The sequence below is a fragment of the Perognathus longimembris genome, chromosome 21 (genome assembly GCF_023159225.1).
Source record: "Perognathus longimembris pacificus isolate PPM17 chromosome 21, ASM2315922v1, whole genome shotgun sequence".
Classification (NCBI taxonomy): Eukaryota; Metazoa; Chordata; class Mammalia; order Rodentia; family Heteromyidae; genus Perognathus; species Perognathus longimembris.
This window is the reverse complement of record NC_063181.1, coordinates 14,890,216-14,917,410: the sequence shown is the minus strand read 5'-3', so window position 1 is coordinate 14,917,410 and position 27,195 is coordinate 14,890,216. Positions and strand designations below refer to the sequence as shown.

General features: G+C 37.5%; 2 protein-coding genes across 11 annotated transcripts in view; one reads left to right on the top strand and one right to left on the bottom strand.

The window, feature by feature from the left end:
• The window catches only part of LOC125339644 (histone PARylation factor 1), a 30,968-nt gene extending 23,584 nt beyond the window's left edge, over positions 1 to 7,384 (top strand). The window contains exons 8-9 of one of the 4 annotated variants that reach the window (XM_048330870.1): positions 123 to 260; positions 7,292 to 7,384. In XM_048330870.1, the coding sequence (XP_048186827.1) occupies positions 123 to 254 (132 nt within the window). In that variant the 3' untranslated portion in view covers positions 255 to 260; positions 7,292 to 7,384. Of the gene's footprint in view, positions 1 to 122; positions 457 to 4,198; positions 4,406 to 7,291 lie in introns of those variants that run through there. The other 3 variants (XM_048330871.1, XM_048330869.1, XM_048330868.1) reach the window with 3 other exon arrangements.
• The window catches only part of Clcn3 (chloride voltage-gated channel 3), a 61,563-nt gene continuing 38,490 nt past the window's right edge, over positions 4,123 to 27,195 (bottom strand). For 3 of the 7 annotated variants that reach the window (XM_048330861.1, XM_048330862.1, XM_048330866.1), the window contains 8 exons: positions 26,706 to 26,912; positions 23,720 to 23,800; positions 21,764 to 22,309; positions 19,610 to 19,796; positions 16,684 to 17,082; positions 12,556 to 12,772; positions 7,383 to 7,458; positions 4,123 to 5,694 (listed from right to left, as the gene is read on the bottom strand). In XM_048330861.1, coding sequence (XP_048186818.1) covers positions 5,536 to 5,694; positions 7,383 to 7,458; positions 12,556 to 12,772; positions 16,684 to 17,082; positions 19,610 to 19,796; positions 21,764 to 22,309; positions 23,720 to 23,800; positions 26,706 to 26,912 — 1,872 coding nt within the window. In that variant the 3' untranslated portion in view covers positions 4,123 to 5,535. Of the gene's footprint in view, positions 5,695 to 7,372; positions 7,459 to 12,555; positions 12,773 to 16,151; positions 16,630 to 16,672; positions 17,083 to 19,609; positions 19,797 to 21,763; positions 22,310 to 23,719; positions 23,801 to 26,705; positions 26,913 to 27,195 lie in introns of those variants that run through there. The other 4 variants (XM_048330864.1, XM_048330865.1, XM_048330863.1 and 1 more) reach the window with 3 other exon arrangements.

Below are 27,195 nucleotides of genomic sequence, written 5' to 3'. Positions count from 1 at the left end.
GTTGAGAAACTAGTTAATATGAGCAAAGTAGGTTTTGCAAACAAGGACCATTTCATTGTATTATCTCCTAACTCTTAAGGCATCTGCTTTTTCGTGTTTAATGTTATATTCTTTTCTTTCAGTATTTTCATAAAGTCGCTGGCCAGCTTTTACCTCTTGCATATAATCTGCTGAAGAGGAATCTGTTTGCAGAAATTATTGAAGATCATCTGGCAAACAGAAGTAAAGAAAACATTGACCAACTTGCAGGATAAATGAGGGTTTGTTCTGTTTGGTGTATATTTTTAAATGCTATATCAGACTTATGGGGGGTTGTTTTTAAGGAACACGGAAAATAAATGGAAATATTTACTAAAAATGGACAGGCTATTCTGGCCTTTCTTTTGTTTGCAATAAAGTGACCTTATCTGATTGGTGACACCCTGCATGTTATGGGTAGTCACACTGTCCATTGTATTTGGAGAACTAGACTCTTACCTACTTTCAGGGTGCCCTCTGTTAATTCTCAAGTCAAAAATTTTTGAGTACTGATAGGATGCTGAAAAGTTTTGAATCCTGAAGCATTTTAGTTTCAGGACAAGGGGTGCTCAACTGATGAAGTAGATCTATGAAAATATGGCCAAATTCTGGTTCCAAGACTCATTTATGGGATTTCCAACCTATATTTATTGTATGGACGGTACAGGAAGTTTTGACTTAAAACAGCTGTTGCTTTAAGGACTGGAGTTGGATAAAGAGGGACACGGGATAAGTAAGCTTATGTGGAAACTCACATAACCATGGCTAGTGTAGATGACCCCAGGCCTTTTAAGTGCATTTTATAGGTATCTCCAAGTAACTCATGCATACTCTCCCAGTTAGCAGTCCCCAGGCCTTAAAACATTTCTTCTTTAGACTTGGAGTCTGTGATTTACTAATTCATAGAAAGCAGGTATGCTAATATAGTAAGTGGTATTGTGTATCATCTAGGTTTTAGTTTTCTTCTGAAATTCATTTTTGGTACAAACCAGTGGGTAGCTGTGATTTACCAGGTTCAGATTCTCCTTAAACTTACCTGACAAGAATCTTTCACCTTAAGGGGCTGGGGATATGGCCTAGTGGCAAGAGTGCCTGCCTCATATACATGAGACCCTGGGTTCGATTCCCCAGCACCACATATATAGAAAATGGCCAGAAGTGGCGCTGTGGCTCAAGTGGCAGAGTGCTAGCCTTGAGCAAAAAGAAGCCAGGGACAGTGCTCAGGCCCTGAGTCCAAGCCCCCAGGACTGGCAAAACAACAACAACAACAAAAAGAATCTTTCATCTTAAAAGCTAAGTGCAAACAATGACATACAAAATTTGTTGGATCATGCAAAAGAGCCTCCAAGAAGCTTTGTTTCATCTGTTTATAAGGTTCAGGCTAGAAAAGATCTCAGGTTGTCTGGTTTAACCCGCATAGATTCACCCAAAGAACATTTATTGAATAGTCAGTGGTTTTTCAGAGCTCCTACTTTGTCAGCTGCCAGCTGGCTCTGTAAAGCAGATTTACTTTTAAAAATACATGGTGTAAGTACAATGCAGTCTTGTCTCCCCAGTTAGGTTGTAAGCTTTTTTTTGGGGGGGGGGGGTGAGGATTACACACATAGAGCTCTAGGGCTTGAACTCAAGACCTCATACTTAGCTTTCTCACACAGCTGCCACTCTACCTGAGCGACACTTCCAGTTCCAGCTTTTTGCTGGCTGAATGGAGTAAGTCTCAAGGATTTGTATGCCCAGACTGAAACACCCAAGGAAAATGAAGGGTTATTATGAAAAAGATGAATGAGATGCTGCTATATAAACTACTCAGCAAGGACATAAGTCCCTCACACTAGCTCAAACACACTGTATTGGCTTAAACTATTCTAGCAAGATTCTTGTTTAGTACTGATGTGTCAATCCAATACCCTGACCTCTCAGTTCATTGACTTTCAATGACCTACACCAGTTGATATCAATAAGAAAAAACCTCACTAACCTAAATTACAAGCATTTGAAGGCATTCTAAGTATCATTTGTCTTTTCATCTCTTTTTTTCTTTTTTTTTTTTTACTAGCAGCCCATTCTATTCATTCCATTCTTGCTTCTTTCTTCACTCAGGCTTTAGGTTCACTTTCCCATTATAATCACCCCTACATTCTAAACCTTGCCAACTCCTTACCTGAATCTTCTCAGGATCAAGCAGCTGTAAATTTCAAAAACACTGAATTTAGTGCCTAACCCCCAGCTAAGTTCAATAAATACTCAATGAATGAACTAATGAATGACAAAAGATCTTGGATTTTTAGTGTTTTCCTCATTAAACATTTAATATTAAGACTGAAATTTCATTCAAATGTTCCATTTATCACCCTCTTTTGAGGCAATTCTTTTAGAAAATTTCCAAGGTAGTTTTATAGCAAGTAAATCATTTAACCTGTTCTCTTTCTCTTCGTGCACATGTTTTTCTCTTTTTAAAAAAATGACGCTTTTGAAAGTGACCAAACTGAAATAATTCTGCAGACTTAGTTTCACTGACATGGGGATTACAAGAGCCTACTGTTGACACATTTGTGCAACTTGCTGTTGTGCACAGGCTGTTCTTCTCAGGCTTCTTGTTTTTGTTTGTATTTTTTAAATGAAATACAGAAATGGCTTTGTAACCTGAGGAGCACATTATAATGATCACTTTTTTGAGGCTGACTGTGTGTCAGACATATTGGCCTACACTATTATCTAGTGTAGCCAGCAGTTCAGAGGAAGGGCTGTTACAGGTTAATTAAAGGCCAAACCACACATTGTCATATAGATTTTAATAGATTTTCTGATTAACTCATCACAGTAATCATTTTTACTGTAATGATATGCAGCTTTACTACACTAATATAAATAAAAACAGATAAATACAGCTCTAGGCAACATCACAGATTAACAAACTAAGCATTCTTCATGAACCAAAACTGAAAACAATTATTAAGAGGAAGAAATGCTGACACTCTTGCCCATTCTCATCATACCTTCTCAAAGAGGGTACTCAAATAAGGCGCTACATTTATTATATTGGTCAATTAGTTTGCCAATTAGCTAGGCACATGTATTTTATGGTCTCCACTAGTTCATCACTTGGTTGAAAAGCAGATAAACCTCAATATATCAAAAGGAAGAATGGAACAGATGGTAGTATGAAAGAAAACCTCAGAATGCATTAAAAATACGGCACTTTCAGCAGTAAGATATCAGAAATAGAAATATACCAAAGAACATTTATGCTTTAATATCCACCCTGAAATGTCAGTCTCTGATGAAAGATGGGCAATGAAAGCAGGGTCTAAATTTAAAAGGAAAATTTGGGGCAAAGTCCATATGCAATTTTATGTATGCAACTCTGCGAAAACACTAGTTTCTCCTTTGAAGGCTTAAAACTCAGAGGATTGTTTTCTGTCAACCATGCTAAGGAGTTCATAGTCTAGGAGTGCTCTACAAATAAAAGTTGAAGATATACAGAACTATCATTTAGAAATCCTCACTTTGGATATCCAAAATAACTTTGAAAAGCCTGTGGCAAAGACTTGAAATCTGCCAAAAGAAGTAAATAATGAGGATAATATACTAATTTTTGGCAGATAGCACAGGTAAGAATGTTTCACAAAATTCCTAAAATTCACAAAATTTGCTCAACTTTCAATCACTAATATGGCTTCATGATCTTAAAAGTCTTCAAGATCACACAGATCTTATGTGGTTTTATAGATGCTACAGGCATATTATTAACTAGGAAGTGAAGCATCTTTCAAAATGTAAAAATGGCTCATTGCCAGTTAATGTTTCAGAAAATGTCTGTCTGCAAAAATTCATTTGCCTATCAAAAATGCACAATCACAGGATATTTAGGCCAGTCCTTTGAGTAACAACTGCCTTTGCCAATAGTGAATTACCATGATTAAACACATCTAAAACAAAAAACATTCTAAACATAACTCTAGTACAATTTTAATGTGCAACGTGGCTATTCAAATCACTATGGAACACTTCAAAAATTAATATGATCTACCCAGAGATGAAAAGTTATGAGATGAGAATTTTAATGACTACCTTTGCAATTTATTTTCTTCCTTTTTTGTTTGGTTTTCTAGAAAAACTTGTAACACTAACTTTTGGGTTTTAATCTGTCGAGTAATTTGTGGTATTTTCGACTTTCCAGTTTGTAGGTCAAAATGGACAGGTCAGAAGACAATCCAGGAGATGGCAGTGAGAGGTCAGATAAAGATTTATGCACACCTAGATCAGAGAAGTAACCGCCTCTTCTAAACACTTGCTTCCGTTGTAAACTTTGTTCATCTCTCCATATTTGTAAGTCTGAATTAGTGTATAAAAATCACATTAAAAAGGTAAAATTATTTAAGTGCGATATTAACTGATCTGTATTTTATAAATTTTAATCCATAAAAATATAAATAAGAATGGTAAATTTTAAGGAAAGAAATATACATTTAGTGCAAGTTATGAATTACAATTCATCTTCAGTGTCAGCAATGGATCTTGAAGAAAGAAAATGACTTAGCTAATTTCAAGAAAAAAATTCCAGTGTTTTATCATGCAATTAATACCAGATACAGCTCAACAGAACACTTCCTTCTCTACTGCTACAGCAGCAGCACTGTTAAGTTGTGCTGAGCAGCACTTGTATACCATAGTAGTAGTTTTAGAAATAGAAAATTTGCATAAGACCAGGTCACATTTTCCATAAGTCTGCGAGGAAAAAAATAAAACTGCTTATCCTTTAAAGTCACAGTTTTTGATTCTGAATCACACAGCATACCAGCTGGGAGATTTCCTTCACACTTCAGTCAAGATTTTACCTGTTTGGCCAGCCTTTGATGTGGTGTGTGTACTGTTCCAAGCCTTCAGTGATGGTAAAAACTACATGGTTAATGGCACAAGAAACACACCCTTCTTGTGATGAAACCTCTATAATCACAGTACATCTCAATATGAGAAAGGACTGCTTCAAAAGGGTACACCAATTTAAAAGAGGCTTTGTTATAGCAGAGGAGAGAGAGAGAGAAATAAAAGCTCTTTTGGAATGTAGAAAGGTAATGTTTAACTATACAATTCATGAATTAAACAGAACAGTTCAGATTTTTTTTAAAAAAACAAAGGGAGGGGCAAGACCTTGCAGTCTTATCGATGGCTCAATTCAAAGTAATCCCTCCAGAAATAGGGACTGAGAACAGTCTTTGAGATGTTGGATCAACAGGCCAGGTGCTTGTGAACTCAGGTCATTCATCTCCACTGAGGCTCAGGCCTGCACCATCATGGCATATTGCCGGCAAACACATCCAATGCGGAACAACAGGAGGTGGGTGGTTTGCTCATCTCAGTTAGACGGGAAATACTTCACTCCTTTCCTCTCTTCTCTTTTTCCCTCCCCAGACAACTCCTCCATTTCACCAGCATTATTTGCAAACCATGTTGCAAATGCTCGGCCTTAATATTTCCTTTGTTAAAGAAGAAAAAAATGTGGACGACTCCCCCTTGTTATAGAGTTGTGCTATTCAACAAATGAACTTCCTCTTCTGTTTCTTCTCTCTCCTCCTCTACAAGGTTCAGTTGAACATTATTGAAGCGGGGTCTTGGTTTGCCGTCTGGGCCATATGACGGAGGATATCTTTTTTTGTTATAATGCCAAGGAGGCGTCTGAAAGGGAACAGAAAGGTGCTGTTAAAATAAGAAGGAAAAGAAAAAGAGAAGCTACGTCTATAGACAAATCCTTTTTGTTGACAGGAATAGAGCAAAGCAAGCGGTCTGATTTTATATTTTCTATTAGTAAAGACAATGAAATTATCCAGCAACTATTCTTTGATACAAAAAGTACATGGTCACTCAGAGTATAAGGGTTTTTCCACTGCGACTCTGAGGACTGCATGCCTTATTGAAAGAGCTATTTTTGATTAATGTATGCCAACAAAAAAAGCAACAAAAGCTGGGATGGTGTGTGGATACGAAGTGATATCAATCCCATTTGAGAAGGAAAATTCACTCCTAGCATATGAAGGAAACAAAATTCAATCCTTTCAATTCATTTTGTTTAATCAAAACTAACCAACTTTTCAGAAATAATTTAAGGATTGTCTAGTTGTATGCAGAATATTCATGAAAGCATACAATTCAGATATATATACATATATATGTATATATAATGAACAACACAAAATGTCACTCCTAAACTTCAGAACTTCAGAACCCTAAGAATAAATTTGTAATACAATTGAGATTTCTAGTAGTTTTAGTGTTTTCCCTTTTATTTTGCCCCACCCCCAAAGACAGTGCTTTTATGAAAGTCTTAGTTATTAATGGTTACATTAAAAACAGGTTAAAAAAAAGAACAAGAAATAGTCCTAAAGGATTATAAGTGAAGCAGAAAGCAGAATGAATGAGTAGCTATTATATTATTCTGGTTAGTAGTTTTATAAATAAGGATGCATGAAACACTTGTGAAATATTAGCATACAACAGCAACACATAATCAGTTGTCGTACTTAAGCAAACGGGATAGATTTCATTTAGATATAATAATTGCAGGGCCAAATTAATTTCAGGCACTAATCACTAAAGCCAGGCATTTTTTGTTATATGGTAAGATAAATCAAAATTTATATGTAGTCATGTAACCACTAAGACATAAAGCCTGTTAGTACAAATAAATTTGACCCTAAAGCTGCTTACAGCATTCTAGAAACATACAAAAGGGGCACAAACATGATCTATATACAGTTCACTAAATGAAATGGCAGGACACACATTCTGACTTTGAAAATATGCAGGGGATAGCAGAAAAAAAGAACCAATGTCACAATCACAGATATATACACAATGCTGTAGTTAGTGTGCCCATTAAAAATCTAATTGTCTGCAATTCTAATTGCTAAGCTCAGTTAAGATCACTTAAGAGCTTAGGTCCACCACAAGACAGCCACAAATTAGGAAGCAAAAAAGAAAAAGGGGTTGGGGATGATAGAACAGACATTTATAACCAGTCAGGAGTCTTCTGAGACCGGTGAATAGGCTAGGTTAGTCAGATCTGTCACAATTTTATACTTTAAAGCATGTCCAACATTTCCTCATTCAACCACCAAACTTTTGTAATTCTTAAATTGTAACTGATGATTTTTGATGAGATGTTAAATTCTGCTCACTTTCTATGAATGGAATTTTATAAGTATCTAAATTGATCTCACAGACATCTGATCAAACACAAATATAATTGTCAGCATGGTAGTATTTTTTTGTTCAGCAGGTATCTGGGAGAGAACTGAACAGTTCACAAGTTTCATGCCTCCTGACTTCTAAGGTGTCTAGTGAGGAGATCTGATACATCTAATCACCAAGGGGTCCACGTGCTGCTTTAGTTGCTCGAGATGCTCTAAAATGTTCTTCTTTGTGATGATCCCCAAGACAATCCTGAAACAGATTATTATGCTAATAACTGTGTGAGAAATTAAATCAAAAGAGGTTCCAATAATAATGATAAAGAATGAGAGAAAACAAAAACGAACATAAGAATGCTTGTCATGAATGTTAGAAAACTAGAAATGATTTTTAAAACTCTAGGTTCCCTTGACACATCCTCAACTGACTTCAAAAGAAATATTGGTAAGTGTTGTTTTCAAATTAAAAATCAAGAAGCTTAGAAATCAGATCGTTCAGAATGAAGATGACTATAACACAAAGTATAAAAGAAACTTAATAATGACACAGCTCTAAATGGCTGAATTTAGAAATTAGTTCCCAGTGGTCCCTTAGGGGAACACATTTTTCTAATTTCTAAGTTGTCACAACATAGTCACTACCATTTAGATCTACTTTAGCAGTGGAGGAAAGCTTAGCTTTGATGCTTACAGGAGACATAAATCCCTTGGATTTATATTATTTTGAGTCAAATTAAGGCAATATGTATTAAATATATAATAAAACAAAATTTCTCAATAACAGGAACTGAGTGGCATTTCTTAAACTTACAAAACACATTTATGAATAGAAGCCACCATTTTTTCTTAAAAATTACATTCTTTTCTAAATTATTTCTCAACTTACATGCCAAAAGTAATAGTCGTAAACTGTCTTATTAAGAATACCTGAAACTAGGGGCTGGGGATATAGCCTAGTGGCAAGAGTGCCTGCCTCGGATACACGAGGCCCTAGGTTCGATTCCCCAGCACCACATATGCAGAAAACGGCCAGAAGCGGCGCTGTGGCTCAAGTGGCAGAGTGCTAGCCTTGAGCGGGAAGAAGCCAGGGACAGTGCTCAGGCCCTGAGTCCAAGGCCCAGGACTGGCCAAAAAAAAAAGAATACCTGAAACTAAAGACTACTTTTAGTTATTAAAATTTATGTCTGGTTACCGGCTTCATAATGGAAGTTAGTAAATTCAATTGCAGCTAAACCAGGTGGCAATATAAAATTAAGAAAAAAGTGAAAAGACTAAATTATGGAGAAAAAAAGATAAATTCTTCATGATAATTGACATTGCCTTGGTGATCTGGATAAATCAACTTCCCTGTTAAACTTGCCTTTGAATATTCTGCCTTCCTCAAGAATATCATTGGGTTTCAAAGCAGTGGGCCTTATCTATGTCTCTTAGAAAACAGAACCTCAGGATGAGGGGCAGGGAAGTAGGGAGGCCAGAGGATAAAAAAGGCAGAAATAGGTTCTCTATCCATCTTTTCTTACTATGTTATAAAAATAACAGACTGATCCATAAATGAAAATTTTTCAGACCATAGGAATAACTCCCCCTTCCACTCCAAACTCAGAAACTATACTCCATATAAGGAACATTCAGTCATTCAATGGATATTCCTCAACTTAAGTAGTTGAGGTTTAATAATAACAATAATAATAAATAATGCTGTCAATTGACTCAGTGTTATAGTTGGAGGTAAGGAATGTGAAAACCTTGGCAGTTATTTAAATACAGTAACACCATTCTGACACAGTTTTCTATCCAATTAAGTAGAATGATTTAGTTAACATCACTTACAGTAAGCTCTGAAAGTATGAGGAAAGTTACAAATTTATAAGGCCTAAGTGGTAAAATGTAGAGACAAAGTAATAACTTCATTAACAAAGTAATTTCCTTAAAAAAGAAGAATTCAGTTTCTCTCTTTAGTTAAGAGATTGATTAGAGATTAATAAAGCCAAGTTCAGTGCTGCTTTATTAATTTTAGGGAATAAGAAGATAAAAATCACTGCAATATGTGACTTATTTAAGAATAATTTGCTATTGGGGGAGAAGGCTTGCTAACACTAGTAGAGCAATAGCATAAGAGCTAATAAGACCTAAACTAGCATGTCCCAAAGTTATGTTCCAAGAAACACTAGTCCCCATGACTACTTCTACCCACTTCACCAATCGAAAAAAGGTTGCATTTTCAAGTAGGTTTCGAAAGCTATATTGCTGTTATCCATTACCTGGCCAGCAAAGAATACCAACATTTTAAATGTTCTCAGCAGTTCAAAAGCATTCTCAACCACAGTTAATTCAATACTTCCCTTTGAGTAACTCTTATTAACATCCTATTGATTCTACCAAAACAAAAACATTTTGAAAAATTCTACTAAATTACACTATAAAATATTTACACTATATAAATATTTAACTGGTAACTTTACAATTTAAAAATCCATTTTTTCTGTCATCTAATTGTTCTTCCCTCCAATCCCTCGCCATTGAGGTCCCAGATTTGTGCGTGTGTTTCCCCACGAAAGCTACCCAAACTCATGCTCTTCACTGAAAACAATTTATTTTCTGGATCTAAACTACCTGGCCAAATGATCACTTTTCTTTCCATATATATTTATTTTCTGGGGAGGACAGAAATAAAGGAAACATGACCAAGTAAGTTAAATACATTCACTTGGAAGAAAGCTCCCCACTTTTCACACAAAACCAGCAGCAGTAGATAAGAATTTTAATTAGCTAACTCTCCTCCTCCTATGGCATCATTATTTTACTCCTCCCCCACACCACTCCCTGCCAGCACTCTGTCACTTGAGCAACACTGCTACTTCTGGCTTTTTTTTTCCTGGTTAATTAAAGATAACAGTCTAGTAGATTTGTCTTCCCAAACTGGCTTAATTTAAACCTAGATTCTCAGATCTCAGCCTCATGAGATATGTGTGTCCGCCACCAGTGCTTGGATAGTCCTTCCTCTCTAGTATCTTTTCTAGTATCTGTACTGCCAAAATCCAGGGAAATAAACAGCAAGGTGAAATAGGAAAATTAAACCACATAGTAGAGTTTTATAGTCACAGTTAATCATTACTTGAAGAATAACATTTAAATCTGCTAGTAGAGAAAAAGACAAACTTTTCCAGGTTCAGAGAACAACTGAAAGCACATAATAGCTGTCACAATTCAACTTGGGTTCCAAGTGGACCGTTTAAAAAATAAAAGGGACTAAGTGTAAAGGCTCACAACTGCAATCTTAGCCAGCTGGAAAGAGAAGATCTGGAGGACTGCGGTTTCAGGCAAGCCCAGGCAAAAGTTAGTGAGGCTCCAGTTTCACCTATGAAAAGCTGCTGTGACACGCCTGTCACCCTAGCTATATGGAAACATAACTAGGAGATCTATGTTCAGGCCGACCTTGGTATAAACCTAAGAATGTATCTGAAAAATAATTAAAGCAAAAAGAGGTATAGGATTTGCCAGGCGAATGCAAGGCTCTCAGTTCAAGCCCCAGTGCCTCAAGACACCGTTTGATAGTATAGATAGGTACGTAGATAGATGAAGGTCAGTAGGTAGGTAGACAGAAATAAAGCTGTATGTTCTATTTAGTATTAAAGAAGGCATTTTAAAAAGTATAGTTGTACTATCCTTAAGTAGTTGTGTAAAGGAGTCAATATTCAACCAATCAGCTTATAAATACAATGTATCTTAATCAATGTCACTCCTTTCATCATTCTCCCCAATTATGTCCAACTCCACCCTTCAATTTTCTTAAATAATAAAGTTTGATAATACTATTTTTAAACAAAAGTAAATGAAGGAAGAATCATAGTAATGTTTATTGCACATGTTTCTTCTGTAATCATTATGTGATACCTAATAATTCCAAATTTGTGCCCTTAAGATCTATGTTTCAATGATTTCTTTCATATTCCTAAAGTTATTTTATTTAGCACAGAGAAAAACATGATGTGGATCTAATTCTCCAGCTTTCCACTGCTTTACAGAAACATGCATGCCGAGCCTGGCACCAGTGGTTCACGCGTTTAATCCTAACTACTCAGGAGGCGGAAATCTGAGAATCAAGTTCCAAGCAGCCTGGCCAAGGAAGTCCACAAGACTCTTAGCATCTTCAGTTAACCACCAAAAAGCTGAAAGTACACTGGTTCAAGTGGTAGAATGCTGAGCAAAAACACATAGGGACAGCAACCAGGCCCTGAGTTCAAGCCCGAAGACTGGCACAAAAACAAAGAATTCCAGTAAGAGGCCAAATGTGGTAGCACATACCCATTGCCCCAGCATTCAGAAGGTGAAGCAGAAAGATCACTAGCTCAAGGCACCCTGGGCTACACAGTAAGACTCTGTAACTCAAAAAAAAAAAAAAATAATAATAACAAGATGAATAAAATAAATTTAAAGTTAAAAATCCCAACAAGGAAGAGTAATATGATTGATTTAAAGGGGTCTAAATACGTTACGTCAGTGTTTGTCATTAGCAGTTTGTGTGTAATATTTGTGGAGAGTTGGAACAATTGTTGAAGGCATTTTTTTTTTTTTTGGTGGTACTAGTATTTCAACTTAGGGCTTCACATTTGCCGGGCAAGTGTTCTACTGCACAGCCACACCTATAGCATTTTTTGTGCACTGGTTATTTTGAGATAGGGTGTTGCTTTCTGCCCGGGCCCACACCGGGACCACAATGGGCCTATTTTATACCTCCCATCATAGGAAATACACCACTATGCCCACCTTCTTCCATTGAGATGGAGTCTTGCAAACTTCTGTGTGTGTTTGTTTTCTTCTACATATTGGCCTGGAACCACAATGCTCCTGATCTTAGTTTCCTAAGTAGCTTGGATTAAAGTTGTGAGCCACTGGCACCAGCTGTTAAAGGAGATTCTTAGCTAAAGTACAAATTTCACTTCTGTGTCCTTTCTTTTCTCCCATGATTAAGTCATACATTAGTCAAAAGGCTGTACAGCAAAAATAAAAAGTTATAACTCTACTACAAATCTGTATGAATGAAATACTTAGAGAAAATAGATTTACTTAGGCCCAGTATTCAGCTACAAAGGTAAATATTCTAATCTTAACATGCTGTTCATGTTGGAGATACTTCCACACCTCTTTTACAACTCCAGAGTACAGTATTCTTGACAAAGCTACTTTATGTTTTGGCAAACAGTGGGCACTCGATGACTTTCTTACTCTCCATACCGAATCACAGACTTTTCTCCCTTGCGAGCTGACTCCCCATTTTCCATTTAAAAAAAAATGCATTAGAAAGAATGAAACTCTGGTGAGTGCACTGGCCTCCACGTGCCAACCTTACCCGTTGTGAGTTACAAGGCACTGCCTCAGTCCCAGCTTCCGGAAGATGTCCACCACAATCTCCATGGGGGTGTGGTCTGTCACTGTGAAAGGGCTCATGTCAAGGATGCTTCGGAGCTTCAGGGGCCGAGGGCTTTCTGCTGGAAGGGACGGGGCGTGCTGTGCAAAGCACACGCGGGAACTGCCAACGATACCTTCTTGCTTTTTCCTGGCGCTTTCTGAAAATGAGATAATAAAGATGGAAAAAAATTAAACGAATAGATTTTTATTTTTTGGCAAGTTATTTGGAGATAAATGCATTTGCCTCCCTTCACTTTCTGCTATCTATTCCTAACTCAATGGAGTCAACAGAAAAGCTATGTGGTAATTTCTTCTACATCACTGAATTAGAGTCTACCACTAACCAAGAATCTTCAGGTAAATGTTACAGTTTTGTTTATGGAGCTTAAATTATTTTCTATTTTCTAACTTTGGTGGACAAGCACACTGGGAATATGGAAAGCGGTTTTTTGTAGGGCTGCATCATGGAATAAAGCCTGCTTGGGCTCAATGTCACTTATTCTGCATTGGGGTTGACAGTGTTTCATCTCAGCTATGACTGTGCTGTGTAGCGCACTCCAATTAATAGTTGGTTCTTTCTATTTTCTGATGTTAAAAGTCTAATTGTCCAGATGACTCATGAGCATCACGGAGAGGTTGAAACTCTAATTATAACAGACACACACTGACTTTTTTTTAGGTAGTTTATATGTGAGGGTCCTGTCAGTTTGTCCTCCTCTATAGTGTGCTCTGCTCCCAGTGCTTTTGTCTTGCCACTACTTCCCCACCCACCTTGGAAAGTATTACCCGGGAGAGACAAAAAGGAAGGAAAAGAAGACCCACAAAATAGAAATAACATGCACCCTCCAAAAAAGTCATTCTGCTTTATGCATCTATTTTGAATTAATACTATTCAAAACAGCATGGTTGTATAGTATTTGTTATTATGAAAATACTTGGAATGTGAATTTTGTTACAAATATACTAAAGCCAAAACAATAAACAGCCTAGATTAAGAAGCAGAAATTACTATCATAAATGAATACTGTAATGCATTTTAATTCTTCTGAATGCTAAAGACTTCTTAACTATGTTGTACCATATGTGGATTAAGGTACCAAGTAGGACCATAATGCCCACCTAAAAGCATGATCATGGTATGAAAAACAAAGAGAATCCAGCGACACTGGTGGCCTATAATCATACCTATTCAGGAAACTGAGATCTGAGGTTTACGATTCAAAGCCAGCCCAGGCAGGAAATTCTGTGAGACTATTATCTCCAGTTAACTACCAAAATTAAACTGGAACTAGAGTTGTGGTTCAAGTGGTAGAGTTCTAGACTTGAGCATAAAAGCTCAGGACAGTGCCTAGGACCTGAGTTCAAGACCCAGGACTGGCACAAGGAAAAGAAAGGAATGAAGAAAGAAAAAGAAAGGAAGGAAGGAAGGAAGGAAGGAAGGAAGGAAGGAAGGAAGGAAGGAAGGAAGGAAGGGAGGGAGGGAGGGAGGGAGGGAGGGAGGGAGGGAAAGAGAAAGAGAGAGGGAGGGAGGGAGAGAGGGAAGGAGGGAGGGATGGAAAACAAGCCCATTAACAACTGACATTCATAGTTACATGCTTCTTTAAAAATGCTAAGTTTCTTTTCAGACCATAAGAATTTAACTAATGACTGATGCCTATCACCTGAGTGGTGAACTGCAAATTCTAACAGTATGTACTGTTAATGGGTACACAAGATACAAGCACTGAAGTGTGACACCAAAAGTATAAAAGAGTAGAGGAGTAAAGGTGCCAAGTTTTTGTATGGAAAATTTACCAGAAACACATCGTCAAATGTAGAATACTATAAACTGCAATAGGGGCGTATAAATAATTTTTAAGTCTAGTATAAAAATTAAGAGGCAAAAGTTCAAAAATAAAAGCCAGGTACCAATGGCTCAAGCCTGTAATCCTAGCTGCCATCTAAGATCCCAGGTCAAAGCCAGTCTGGGCAGGAAGTCTGTGAAACTCTTATCTCCAGTTAACTAATATAAAGCTAACAGAGTTCTGGCTCAAATGGTAGAACACTAGCCTTGAGCAGAAAAGCTCAAGGACAGCACCTAAGCCCTGTGCTCAAGGCCCAGGCCTGGGAACCAACACAAAACAAAAACAAAAATTAAGAGAAAATCCTACAGTTTAACTCATCAACAGAAACAGTAAGAAAAATGTGAAGTGTAATAGTAAATAGCACACATGACATTTTTAGTTAATATTAGTCCCCCAAACACCAACAAAATGACAGATATCTCAGCAGTGAAATAAATGGTTAATGATAAAAACATTTTAAAAAATTCATTGCTCCCTAAATAGTCTAAGACCTCAATTTAGAGGTGGTAATCTGAAAAGTTTTGTCTTAATACCAAAAGCTATTAATAGGTATCTAAAATGGTATTTCAAAGATCTTATTTTGTGAGCACAGAGGAGTTTCTTGTATTACAACAAAGGGTAGTTATATACATGTATAAAATACACACAATACAACGTAATTTTGTATGTAGAAAACAATGAACAGATCTAGCTTCTCAATAAAAATAAATAATGCTTTACAAAATTATATGCTGCCAAATATTTAAGCTATGTCCAAAAAGCCATTAAGTAGTTGAGCACCAGTGGCTCAAGCCTGTAATTCTAGCTACTCAGAAAGCTGAGATCTGAGGTTCATGGTTCAAAGCCATCCGGGCAGGAAAATCCATAACCCTCACATCTCTAATTAGCCCCGAAAAGCCATAAGTGTACCGTGGCAAAAAAAGCTCAAAGACAGCATCCAAGCCCTGAGTTCAAGCCCTCAGACTGCCCCCACCCTGCTCCCAAAAAGCTGTTATGTGACTAGTATTTCTGATGGCATGTCTTGATGTGTTATATATCTAAAACTCCCATGTCCTTCAAACTACCATTATTTCCTATCTCATTATTTTATCTCTTAAGAGAGTGACAAGCCAGACATCAGTAACTCATAACTATATGACTCCTAGCTACTCAGATTTCCAAATCAAGATTCCATCAGACAAATCCAAGACACTCCTGTCTCCAAATAACTAGCAAGAAGCCAAACGTGGAGGTGTGGCTCAAGTGGAAGAGCACAGGTTAAAAGTGCAAAAGCTGAGTGTGAACCCAAGGCCTGATACCGGTACTGAACCCTGTTACTGGCAAAAAAAAAAAAAAAAACCAAAAAACTTAAAAGCATTTATCTCCCCACCAAGTAAGAATACTAGTTATCCTTCATTTTATCATTATCTTCTTTACCTTTTAAAAACCTAGCCTTTTTAACTTTATGTGTAATTCCAAAATTCTAACCTTTCTAGTTTTTTTTTGATTGGCTACTAGTAAAACCTAGAGAAGGGGTATCTAAACAGTGAAGTTCTTTCCTCACTAGGTTCAACCATGACAATGGATGAAATGCTAAAACACGTGAATATGGCCAAGTCTGACAACTTAAGTCTGGTCTCCAATTACCACCAAAAACCTTTAAATGACAGGATCACTAGTCCAAAAAAAAAAAAAAAAAATCTTACAAATCTGAATGTTCTCTGTAGGACTTTTTTTTAACCTTTCTTTCTTTTCAGTACAAAGCAACTTTCCAGTCTGAAAAATGCTCTACAACCTCATATACTGTTCTACTCTTCCCTCTTTAAGTGGTGTAAGAATTATTTTGGAAACCTTTTGCAGTAGCCCTACAGGTTAAGATGGAAGAGAAGGATATTTGGAGACATACCACACTGCTTGACATTTCTAGCTAAGGGTACTGCACAAGAAACTGAGGAGACCAAAGCAATAGCTTTACCACACACCTATCCTCACTCATTAGAGGATGTAGATTGTGTTGAAAAAGATTAAAATCTTACTGTCTTCATCAATATTGCAGGACTATATCCTTTCATTTAAATTAAAAGATAAAATCATCCATTGAGGCATAAATTCCTTTCTAAGGGACATAAATGCTCCTTGTCCTTAAAAATACAACCAATTAAACTTTACTTTCTTCCAGAAACTATGTTATATTTAACACCCCCCCCCACATACACACATGAATAGAGATATTATTTTAAATGTACCTATTGCAATAGTCAGGTCTCTTCTGAGAGCAAATCCCACTAATCTCTGGGATTCTTTTGACATTATGACAGGAAAGCCATTGTAGCTGGTTTCATTAATCATGTTTTCTATATCATCCACGGTCATATTGTCCTGTGTGAGAACAGCTAAGGGAGGATCGTTCCTTCTAGGTCTCATGACATCTGCAGCAAGAGTAGTATGAGTGAATTCTTCTTTTGCATCCAAGAAAGGGTATCCATTTAATCGGATGTGTGCTTCATAAATGCCCTCCCTACCAAAGGCATCTCCAACCCATTTACTGGTCATTACTGCGGCCATAAGAGGAACAATGTATTCCAAGCCTCCCGTAAGTTCAAAAACAATAACCACCAGAGAGACAGTCATTCTTGTCACACCACCTGAAAACAAAAAAAAGAACCATTGGTCAAAAAAGACAGGATCTCTACTACTATATGTCACTAGCGTATTATATTAGGCAATTACACACAAATTACAGAACTTAGTAAAAAGCATTACCATCAAAAACATTCGTTCTCTGATAGGATGAAAATCATTTTTAATAAGATTTTGAGAAAAGAAAACAATCTTCTTTGCTTATAAGACATTTCAAAATTGTTTACCACATTAAAAAGTCAGAGTTAGCCAAAAGAATTGTTTTGGAATCCTTATGAGCTCAAGCCCTGAATTCTAGCAACTTAGGAAGCAGAGATGGGGGTGTCATAGTTGAAGACCAGTCCAGGCAAAAAAGGTCATGAGACTCAGCCAATGGCTGGATGTGTGTTTGTCATCTCCAGCAACAGAAGTAGGAGAACTTCAGCTCAGACATAAACTAAGACCCTATCTCAAAAATAACCAATGCAGGGCTGGGGATATGGCCTAGTGGCAAGAGTGCTTGCCTCGTATACATGAGGCCCCAGCACCACATATACAGAAAATGGCCGGAAGGGGCGCTGTGGCTCAAGTGGCAGAGTGCTAGCCTTGAGCAAAAAGAAGCCAGGAACAGTGCTCAGGCCCTGAGTCCAAGCCCCAGGACTGGCCAAAAAAAAAAAAAAACCAATGCAGAAGGGGGCTGGAAGCATGGATCAAGAGGTAAGAGTGACTACCTTACAAGCATGAGGCCCTAAATTTAATCCCCAGTATAATAAGTAAAAGCAAAAGCATCATTTTACTCTCATAAAAGCTTACATTATGGCTATCTGATTTGGCACCAATTTACAAGTTAAACTTACATATGGGTAGAACATTAATTTTGTAAGTTTCTCTCTTCTAAATTTTCCTCAAAATGAATAAAATGTTAAGATATTTTATTTCTATTAAAGTATATAATATTTCTCATAGGAAATCCATCTGTTCTAGGCTAGAGAGGTAGCTCAGTAGTAAAGTTTTTTTTTTTTTTAGCATGCATAAAGATCTGGGTTCAATCATCATCAAACAAAATTTAATAAAACTGATCTACCCAAATTATAATTCGTCTACCTAAGCCACATCGGTCTGCTAACTGTTGTCTTTTTCCCACATTTCAAATTATACATGCTATATGTTACTACTGTATTTATATCTTTTTGTTGTTGGTGGTGGGGGGGCTTGAACTCTGGGCCTGGGTGCTGTCCCTGAGCTCTTCAGCTCAAGGCTAGCACTCAACCAACCTGAGCCACAGCGCCACTTTGGATTTTCTGATGGCTGATTGGAGAAGAGAGTCTCACAGACTTTCCTGCCCGGGCTGGCTTTGAACCAAGATCCTCAGACCTCAGCCTCCAGAGCAGCTAGGATTACAGGTGTGAGCCACCAGCGCCCTGCTTATTTATGTCATTTTCCAACGGTAGAGACTTTACTGCGACAGAAAACACCGCACACTCTCCTAAACCAAAGAAACTCATTCCAATTCCTCTTCCTAAAAATGCAAACTGTTATTTCTGGCTCAACCCTTTACTTTATTTACTGCAACATGTAGAATGTCATCACATCCAATTTGGTTTCCTCTGCAAGATACCCACCCAGGGGTCTCTGTCTCAGGATTTTGATACTAGGCTAGTTCAGGTGCTGAGGACTTTGTTCCTAATTTCAGTGCAATTTATCTTACCTCCATTCACTCTAGGCCCTATTCAAGTTGAATCCACTTTATAAACCAAACTTCCAAGTTACTCTTTTGTTTAGGTTTGTACAACAAACTCTTTTAGTATTTCCCATAATCATAATGTATTGTTCAATATTGGTTGAACAATAATAATTAATGAACACTTGCTACTTGGATGAAAATGATGCTGTCCTTCATCTTCATTTGACATTACACTTAAAGACCACAAACGGCAAAATTTCGACACACTGAACAAAAGAGTCAAAACACCAACTTTAATATAATTGAAGTTTAACTGACATTTTAAGTACAAAGAAATAAGTATTTTACATGCCAAAAAGAGAATAAATAGTTCCATAGTTAGTGAAAATATTTGCTTTTCTTTTCACTAAAATAAGAAGTTATATTCTGGCTGCCAATGTACCTCAGATGGTTAAAGACTAGTAAATAAATCATTTAGTAATGTTGACAATAAATTACTGCAAGGCTACTCCAAAGCTTTGTTAAGAACCATTTTATAATTATTAAAATTAACCTAGATTCTTAAAATGAAAAACCAAAAATCTCCTCCGTCAGAATTCAAATTAAGCCTATGCTACATGGAAATGGTTTCTGTCATCAAGCATTATGGCAATACGCCTACTACGATTAAATGTTTGCGTTAACAAATGTTCCCAAACAGGCAAAATGAAAATCTTAAGAGGGCTCCTGCCTCCTTTCTGTTATTTCCTCCCTCAATCCTGCATTCTCCACCAAAGCACTCATCCATTAAGCATGAGCATGCTACCAGTGGCTCTTTCAACTCAGACTTGCAAACATCCGGATAGACACAGCACACGCAGTTATATTACCTAAGCATGCAGCAGCACCAACCATAGCATAAAGGCCCGGTGTAATGCAATCAGCCCCGACCTCACACCACTCCTTGAAGATAAACCAGTCGTGGTGGTAATAGGCAAGCTGTTCCACTGCAATCCCCACAATCCTTCCTGCAATCGCACCGATGGCCATGCTGGGGATGAACAAGCCTGATGGGACCTGTAACACAACAGAACCCTAGTGAGCCCTGATCCTCAGAAATGTAGCTTGAATCCTATATTCCATATATGGATTTCTTTCAATAACTTTTGACTCATTTCATATTTGTTAAAGTAAACACCTAACGGAAATGGGAGTAAGTCTTAAGCACCTTAACAATTCCAGACATTCACTTCCAAGTAACAAACTACATTCTCTATGCCAAAGAGGAAAAAACTCAAATGTTATACAACTTCTATCTTAGGAATTCCCTACTACTAGTCTCTAACAAAATTTCCACAAGTCCATTGTAAAAAAAATTTTTAAAGGGAGTAATATGGAGTATTTCTCATAAAACTAAGTCAATTCAGTATATTTTGCTCCACAAGATGTCCCTTCTACATATTTACAAATAATAAAACTATTAGATACTAGTCTTCATAAGATATACAATGTAAAGTGGGCAACTTTATCAGTTCCCCTTATATTGAATGGGCTATATATCAATTAAAAAGAGAAAAACAGCCGGGCACTGGTGGCTCATGCTACTCAAGGAGGCTGAGATCTGAGGATCATGGTTTGAAGCCAGCCTGGGCAGGAAACCACCAGAAAACTGGAAGTGACACTGTGGCTTAAAGTGGTGGAACACTAACCTTGAGAGAAAAAGCTCAGGGACAGCACCCAGGCTCTGAGTTCAAGCCCCACAGCTGACCAAAACAAGAGCAAAACATTTACTAACATAAATGTAAAGAAGGCAATAGGAACATAAACACCTTAAGCAAAATTACTTTAAAAGACTACAGATGGGACAATAGCCTTAATCTGTTCTGGATCTAAAACAATGGCAAATGGCAGCACATTAGGTCAGGAAAGGGCTACACAACACAAAGCACACTTTCCAATGTACTTAACACAGTTATCTTTCAGGAAAAGCAGGAGACTTTAAAGGCTTACCAACCAACTCCAGCTTCCTATATAACTACAGGCCTAGTAATATAGTTAACTAATGTAAAGCAACAGAGATTTGTCAAAACCAACTGACTATAGAAAAAGGAACTTTAACAGCTTTTGTAGCTTGACTTGCTGTGAGAAAATGATATAAAACTTCAAGGGTCTTCTACTATTTGGCTCTCGATACTTAATGGATTACGTAAAGACAACAGAAAAGAAATTTTGCTTCCAAAAAACCACCACCATTCTAATTCCAAAGGAAGAAAACAATTTCTTCATATAATTTACATTCGTGAAAAAATACTATCACCTATAAATACTAACTATAACATAAACTCCCGATGCAATGACTTAAAGAATGACAAGTCAACATCTGCTTCCTCATAAATATTGAGATTCAAATCAGGTTATATACATTGATCATTAATCAATGAATGTTATTCTCACTTTCTAAGTCCAAGATAAACAATGTTCCAATGCATTTGCCTTAAATCTTTGATGGAAAAACATTGTGCTTGGAGATCCAGTAATTCAATTGAGTCGGCAATGTATTTTTAGTAGTAGTATGACAGGCAGAAAAATGGCTCCCCACAGGTATCTATCCTAATTCCTACAACCTGTGAATAAGTTATGTTACCTGGCAGAGAGGAATTAAGGTTGCTAACTAGGTATTCTTAGAATGGGAGATTATCCTGGATTATCTGGGAAGGTTGAATATAATCACTAGTGGGTGTTTACTATGAAAGAAGGCTTTGTAAGAGTTAAGTGTCAGACTACTGAGACAGGAGAAAGACTTGCTGGCTTTAAAGAGAAAGGAAACATGAGCCATGGAATGTGGGCGGCCTCTTTCCTCCATTTCAGCTCATGAAGAACTTTTGCATGGAGCTCCACTTGAGCAATCAGTTAGCGCATAGTACTTATAAGAACTTTGCAGATTTCTGATCTCAGCACTATAAACGTTTAGATTTTAAAAAGTTGCATTTCTCGTTTCACATTAAAATTTTGAAGATTCCAAGATGACTGTTGAAGTCACTCACCTTAATACCAAAAGTGAATACTGTCATTATGATTTTAAATATGAGTGCCAGGCAGAGCTGCCAAATAGCTGAGTATACTCCAATGCCTGCTGGACGGTCGGGAATATCATCAACAATTTTACTGGCATTCATGTCATTTCTGTAGTCACAAAGAGAAGAGGATTCCAGGGGACCACAATCTGTAAAAAGCTCTTTAATCAGTTCACTGGTGTTGAGCCTAGTGTATGGATTAGGGAAGGCTATCACAGCAGTAATGGCTGCAACAATAATGACTTCAAGAACAGGATACTTTCCAAATTTGGTGGATTTGCGTCGACGACACCAGGCAATGTTTGCCCTAATGAAAAAGGCTCCCCAAAGCCCTCCAAATACCCCTAGGAGAATAAAAGGAAACAGTTCAAAAAGGTACCATGGTGTATGATACTCCACATAAAAAAGGACCAGGCGGCTGTTACCAAAGGGATTGATGGATCGCAAAACAAATGCAGCCACTAAAGCAGCAAAAAATGATCTCCATAAAGTTTTGAGAGGGAAATAATAGCTAACCTAAAAAGAGAAAAGAGAAAATTAATGCTATCATCTTATGCTTCTAACATTTCTTTAAATTTTACTATAGGTAAATTTTGATACAGCTACAATTTGTGCTTTACTGTAATAAAATGGTATTAACCTTAGTAGTGATGTGCTACATCACTAAAAGTTCACAAGAACTGGTCACAAATACCTAATAATTTAGAATATACAGCCCTATTTTATTTTCAAAAGGAGTTTCTTATTCAATTCAATCATGGCAGTTAAAAATAAATTACAGGGGCTGGGGATAAGCCTAGTGGCAAGAGTGCCTGCCTCGGATACACGAGGCCCTAGGTTCGATTCCCCAGCACCACATATACAGAAAATGGCCAGAAGCGGCGCTGTGGCTCAAGTGGCAGAGTGCTAGCCTTGAGCGGGAAGAAGCCAGGGACAGTGCTCAGGCCCTGAGTCCAAGGCCCAGGACTGGCCAAAAAATAAAAAAATAAAAAAAATAAATTACAGGGGCTGGGAATATGGCCTAGTGGCAAGAGAGCTTGCCTTGTATACATGAAGCCCTGGGTTCAATTCCCCAGCACCACATATATAGAAAACGGCCAGAAGTGGCGCTGTGGCTCAAGTGGCAGAGTGCTAGCCTTGAGCCAAAGGAAGCCAGGGACAGTGCTCAGGCCCTGAGTTCAAGGCCCAGGACTGGCAAAATACAAACAAACAAAAAAATTACAATCATCAATGCTTGTTAGCTCAAAAAGACATATTTGACTTGCCTCATATATATATATATATATAATTTATAAACATTTCTAATGATGTTTCTGTTTTTTTTTTTTTGGTCAGTCCTGGGCCTTGGACTCAGGGCCTGAGCACTGTCCCTGGCTTCTTCCCGCTCAAGGCTAGCACTCTGCCACTTGAGCCACAGCGCCGCTTCTGGCCGTTTTCTGTATATGTGGTGCTGGGGAATCGAACCTAGGGCCTCGTGTATCCGAGGCAGGCACTCTTGCCACTAGGCTATATTCCCAGCCCCTCTAATGACGGTTCTGTATAAAAGTGTAAAAAAGAAAAAATTTTAAGGACCAGTGAGAAATAGTATATTCTACTGAAACAACTAAAATTATCTAAATCTTCTAATAAGTCAAATTCAGTTTTTAAATATGTCAACAAGGTTCAATGTTAAATAATTACTAATATTTATACACAAATAATAGATTTAAAAGCTTTCTGTAGGTATGAAACATGAATAAAATATTTTTATGTAAGAGCATGTTTAGAACTTTCTAAATATTAAACTGAGAACTTCAAAACTAACTCTGTACATTACATCAGCTAAAACAGGAGCCAAAATGTATTTGTACTGGCAAATTACACATAACGTTAATTGCTGTACTTCTATATCTGCCATAATGTAAATTGCTGTGCTTTGGTACCTACCTCCTCCAGGCTAAAAAGAACTCCTCCAATTGGTGCACCAAAAGCTACAGAAACACCTGCAGCTGAGGCAGCTGACAGCACCTAGAAAGAAGATGTGGCTTCTTATTTTCTTATAAATTCAAATATACCAAACAAAAGCTCATATTTTCCAAATACTTCTTCTAAAATTAACTTACACTCCCACCCTCAACCCCCACCCCGAAGCAAAGGACAAGTATTTAGTTCTTTTACCAAGGTATTTTTTTTCTCTTGTACTTTAAATGGAAGCTTGGTCACATGTTCATATTCAGTCAAAACCATTGCCAAATACACTAATGTGATTATGTTGTAAAGAATGGGTAATGAATACAGATAACTTGTAATATGAATAGCTGTGCATTCAGGAAAACAGGATAGGGCACCCAAACTTTATCAAACTCCCCAGTCTTTGGAAAGGCCTTAGAACCCACTTTTCTTCCAGAAATGCCCACAAAAATGTTGCAACATAAGAGTAAGTCTATAGCTTATTTATTTTGGTGGAGTCTACAGTTTAAAAGTGTGCTGTCCTGTGGCTCAAGTGGCAGAGTGCTAGCCTTGAGCAAAAAGAAGCCAGGGACAGCGCTCAGGCCCTGAGTCCAAGCCCCAGGACTGGCAAAAAAAATTTTCTTAAATATTAAAAAAAAGAAAGAAAGAAAGGAAGACAGAGATGCAGGGAGCGGAGGGGGCGGAGGGACGGGGGGAATAATGAAAGGGGTGATATTGATTGAGATGCATTGTACTTATAAACATTTGTTGAATGGCAATCCCTTTGTACAACTATTAAAAATAAAAATATAATTTAAGAAAAAAAAATAAAAAAGTGTGCTGTCAACAACAGACAAAGGCCTAATATCCATCATCTACAGAGAACTCAAGAAACTAACCCCATCCAAACCCAGTAAACCAATTATTAAATGGGTAAAGGAGCTAAAGAGAGACTTCACAGGAGAAGAAATAAAAATGGTAAAGAAACATATGAGGAAATGTTCAACATCGCTGGCAGTAAAGGAAGTGCAAATAAAAACAACCCTGAGATACCACCTCACTCCAGTTAGAATGGCCTATACTCTGAACTCAGGAAACAACAAATGCTGGAGGGGCTGTGGGGAAAGAGGAACCCTTCTCCACTGTTGGTGGGAATGTAAACTAGTACAGCCACTTTGGAGAACAGTATGGAGGTTCCTCAAAAAACTCAGCATAGACATACCCTATGACCCAGCCATAACCACTCCTAGGCATCTATCGTGAACAAGTCCCAAGATATCAAAAAGACATCACATCCATGTTTATCACTGCACAATTCACAATAGCCAAAATATGGAATCAACCCAGATGCCCCACTACAGATGAATGGATCCAAAACATGTGGTACCTATACACAATGGAATACTACATAGCGATTAGAAATGATAAAATGGTCAGATCTTGAACAAATAATGTTGAGCGAGACAAGCCTAGAGCACAGAGAACAAAGGCGCATGGTCTCCCTGATATGTGGTTGTTGGGGGTTGGGGGAGAACAGTAGAGATCATGTCTGTAAAACAAACTTCTTTTCAAATGGTATTTCCATTTGTTTTGGTCAGTGACTTTACATTATGTCTCTAAAACCAAACAATTACCGAATAAGTATAAAAAGGTCTAGGGTAGACCTATCAGAGGATCACAGTAGCTCAACAGCTATGTACATATGATTATATAAGATGAGGCTAAGCAAAACGAACTCCAAGAGAGGGAAATAGAAGGATTTTATCGAATTTCCTGTGGCGTACACCATGTGGTTACTGTATATGATTTTGGTACACTGGATATTGTATATATGCTTATCTGAACTAGGGAAAGGGAAAGAAAAATGAGGGAAGGTGTAGCCAATATGATAAGAAATATACTCCCTACCTTATTATGTAACTGTACCCCCTCTGTACATCACCTTGTCAATAAAATTTAATTAAAAATGAAAAAATAAAAATAAAATAAGAGTGTGCTGAAAGGCCTCATACTAACCTAAAGAAATTGCCTAAAACCAGCTAAACAAAGATTTTGCCAGGTGCTGGTAGCTCATACCTATAACCCTAATTACAACGGAGGCTGAGATCTGAGGATCACAGTTCGAAGCCAGTCTATGCAGAAAAGTCCTTGTGAGACTCTTATCTTCAATTAACCAATCAAAAACTGGAAGTGAAGTGGCACTATGGCTCAAGAGGTGGAGCGCTAGCCTTGAGCACAAAGAGGCTATGGAACACTGCTCAGGCCCTGAGTTCAGCCCTACAACTGACAAAAAAAAAAAAAAAAATAGAAAAGAAGCAAGGGAGGGAGGGAGGAAGGAAGGGAGGAGGGAAGGAGGGAGGGAGGAAGGGAAGGAGAGAGAGAGGGAGGGAGGGAGGGAGGGAGGGAGGGAGGGAGGGAGGGAGGGAGGAGGGAGGGAGGGAGGGAAAAAGGAAGACAGATTTCCCATATTTTCCCTTTAAAGTGAGTTTCTGATTTAAACTTCAGGAAATTCTACAGGCCTTGGACCTTCCTCACAGTGCAAGAAAAAGGCTTTGCATAAAACACTTCTGTTGGCATTAGATACCTCCTCTACCAGGAAAACATAGCTAAGTTAGATTTCACAACCCTGAACATACAATAATATTGACATTATGATGTTACACTTAGCAAACACAAAGAAAAGTATAAGGCAAAGTGAGTGAAAACAAATAGCAAAGGTCTTTGTTAAACTTAAAGGAAATGCAAAAGGCACTATCAAATCTACCTGAAATTTCAACATATAGGCATACTCTGAGCAGCAGAGGGGACAAGTTTCTAGATCTTGTATGTTCCATAAAGGAAAAGAAACATAAACTAATCTCAAATATATACTTTAAATACATACTCCAAAAAGAGCAAAATAGTATTTTTATACTAGGAAATTCCCCCACAGATATCAAATAGGTATTTTTCTGTCAAAAAAAAAACCACAGACAACACTTACCTCCCTTTTTTTAGCTTCATTTGTGCTGTACTTTGGGAAGAGGTAGGAAAAGATATTTCCACAGCAACAGGCAACGTGCACCAGGGGACCTTCTTTTCCTAAGCTCAAACCCGATGCCACAGCCAGTACTAATGTGATGGTTTTAATCATTAAAGTCCACTTTCCCAAGTACCCTCTGATGATGAATCCACTCAAAATAGTTTTAATCTACAAAGGAAAGATTACTGCATCTTAATTTCCTTGACGAAACATCAGAATTTAATCTACAATATCTTTGTTTCACTAACAAACTATCTTCAAATTTTGGCAAACTGTGAAATTATTGATAATTAATTTTTTATTTTATTATGCCACATGCAATAAATCTGAGTTTTAACCTAATTTTCTATTCAAGGACAGAACGTAACCTTATAAGTAAATAAAAATCAACAGGCTAGCCACGCACTGATGGCTCATGTCTGTAATCCTTGCTACTCAGGAGGCTGAGATC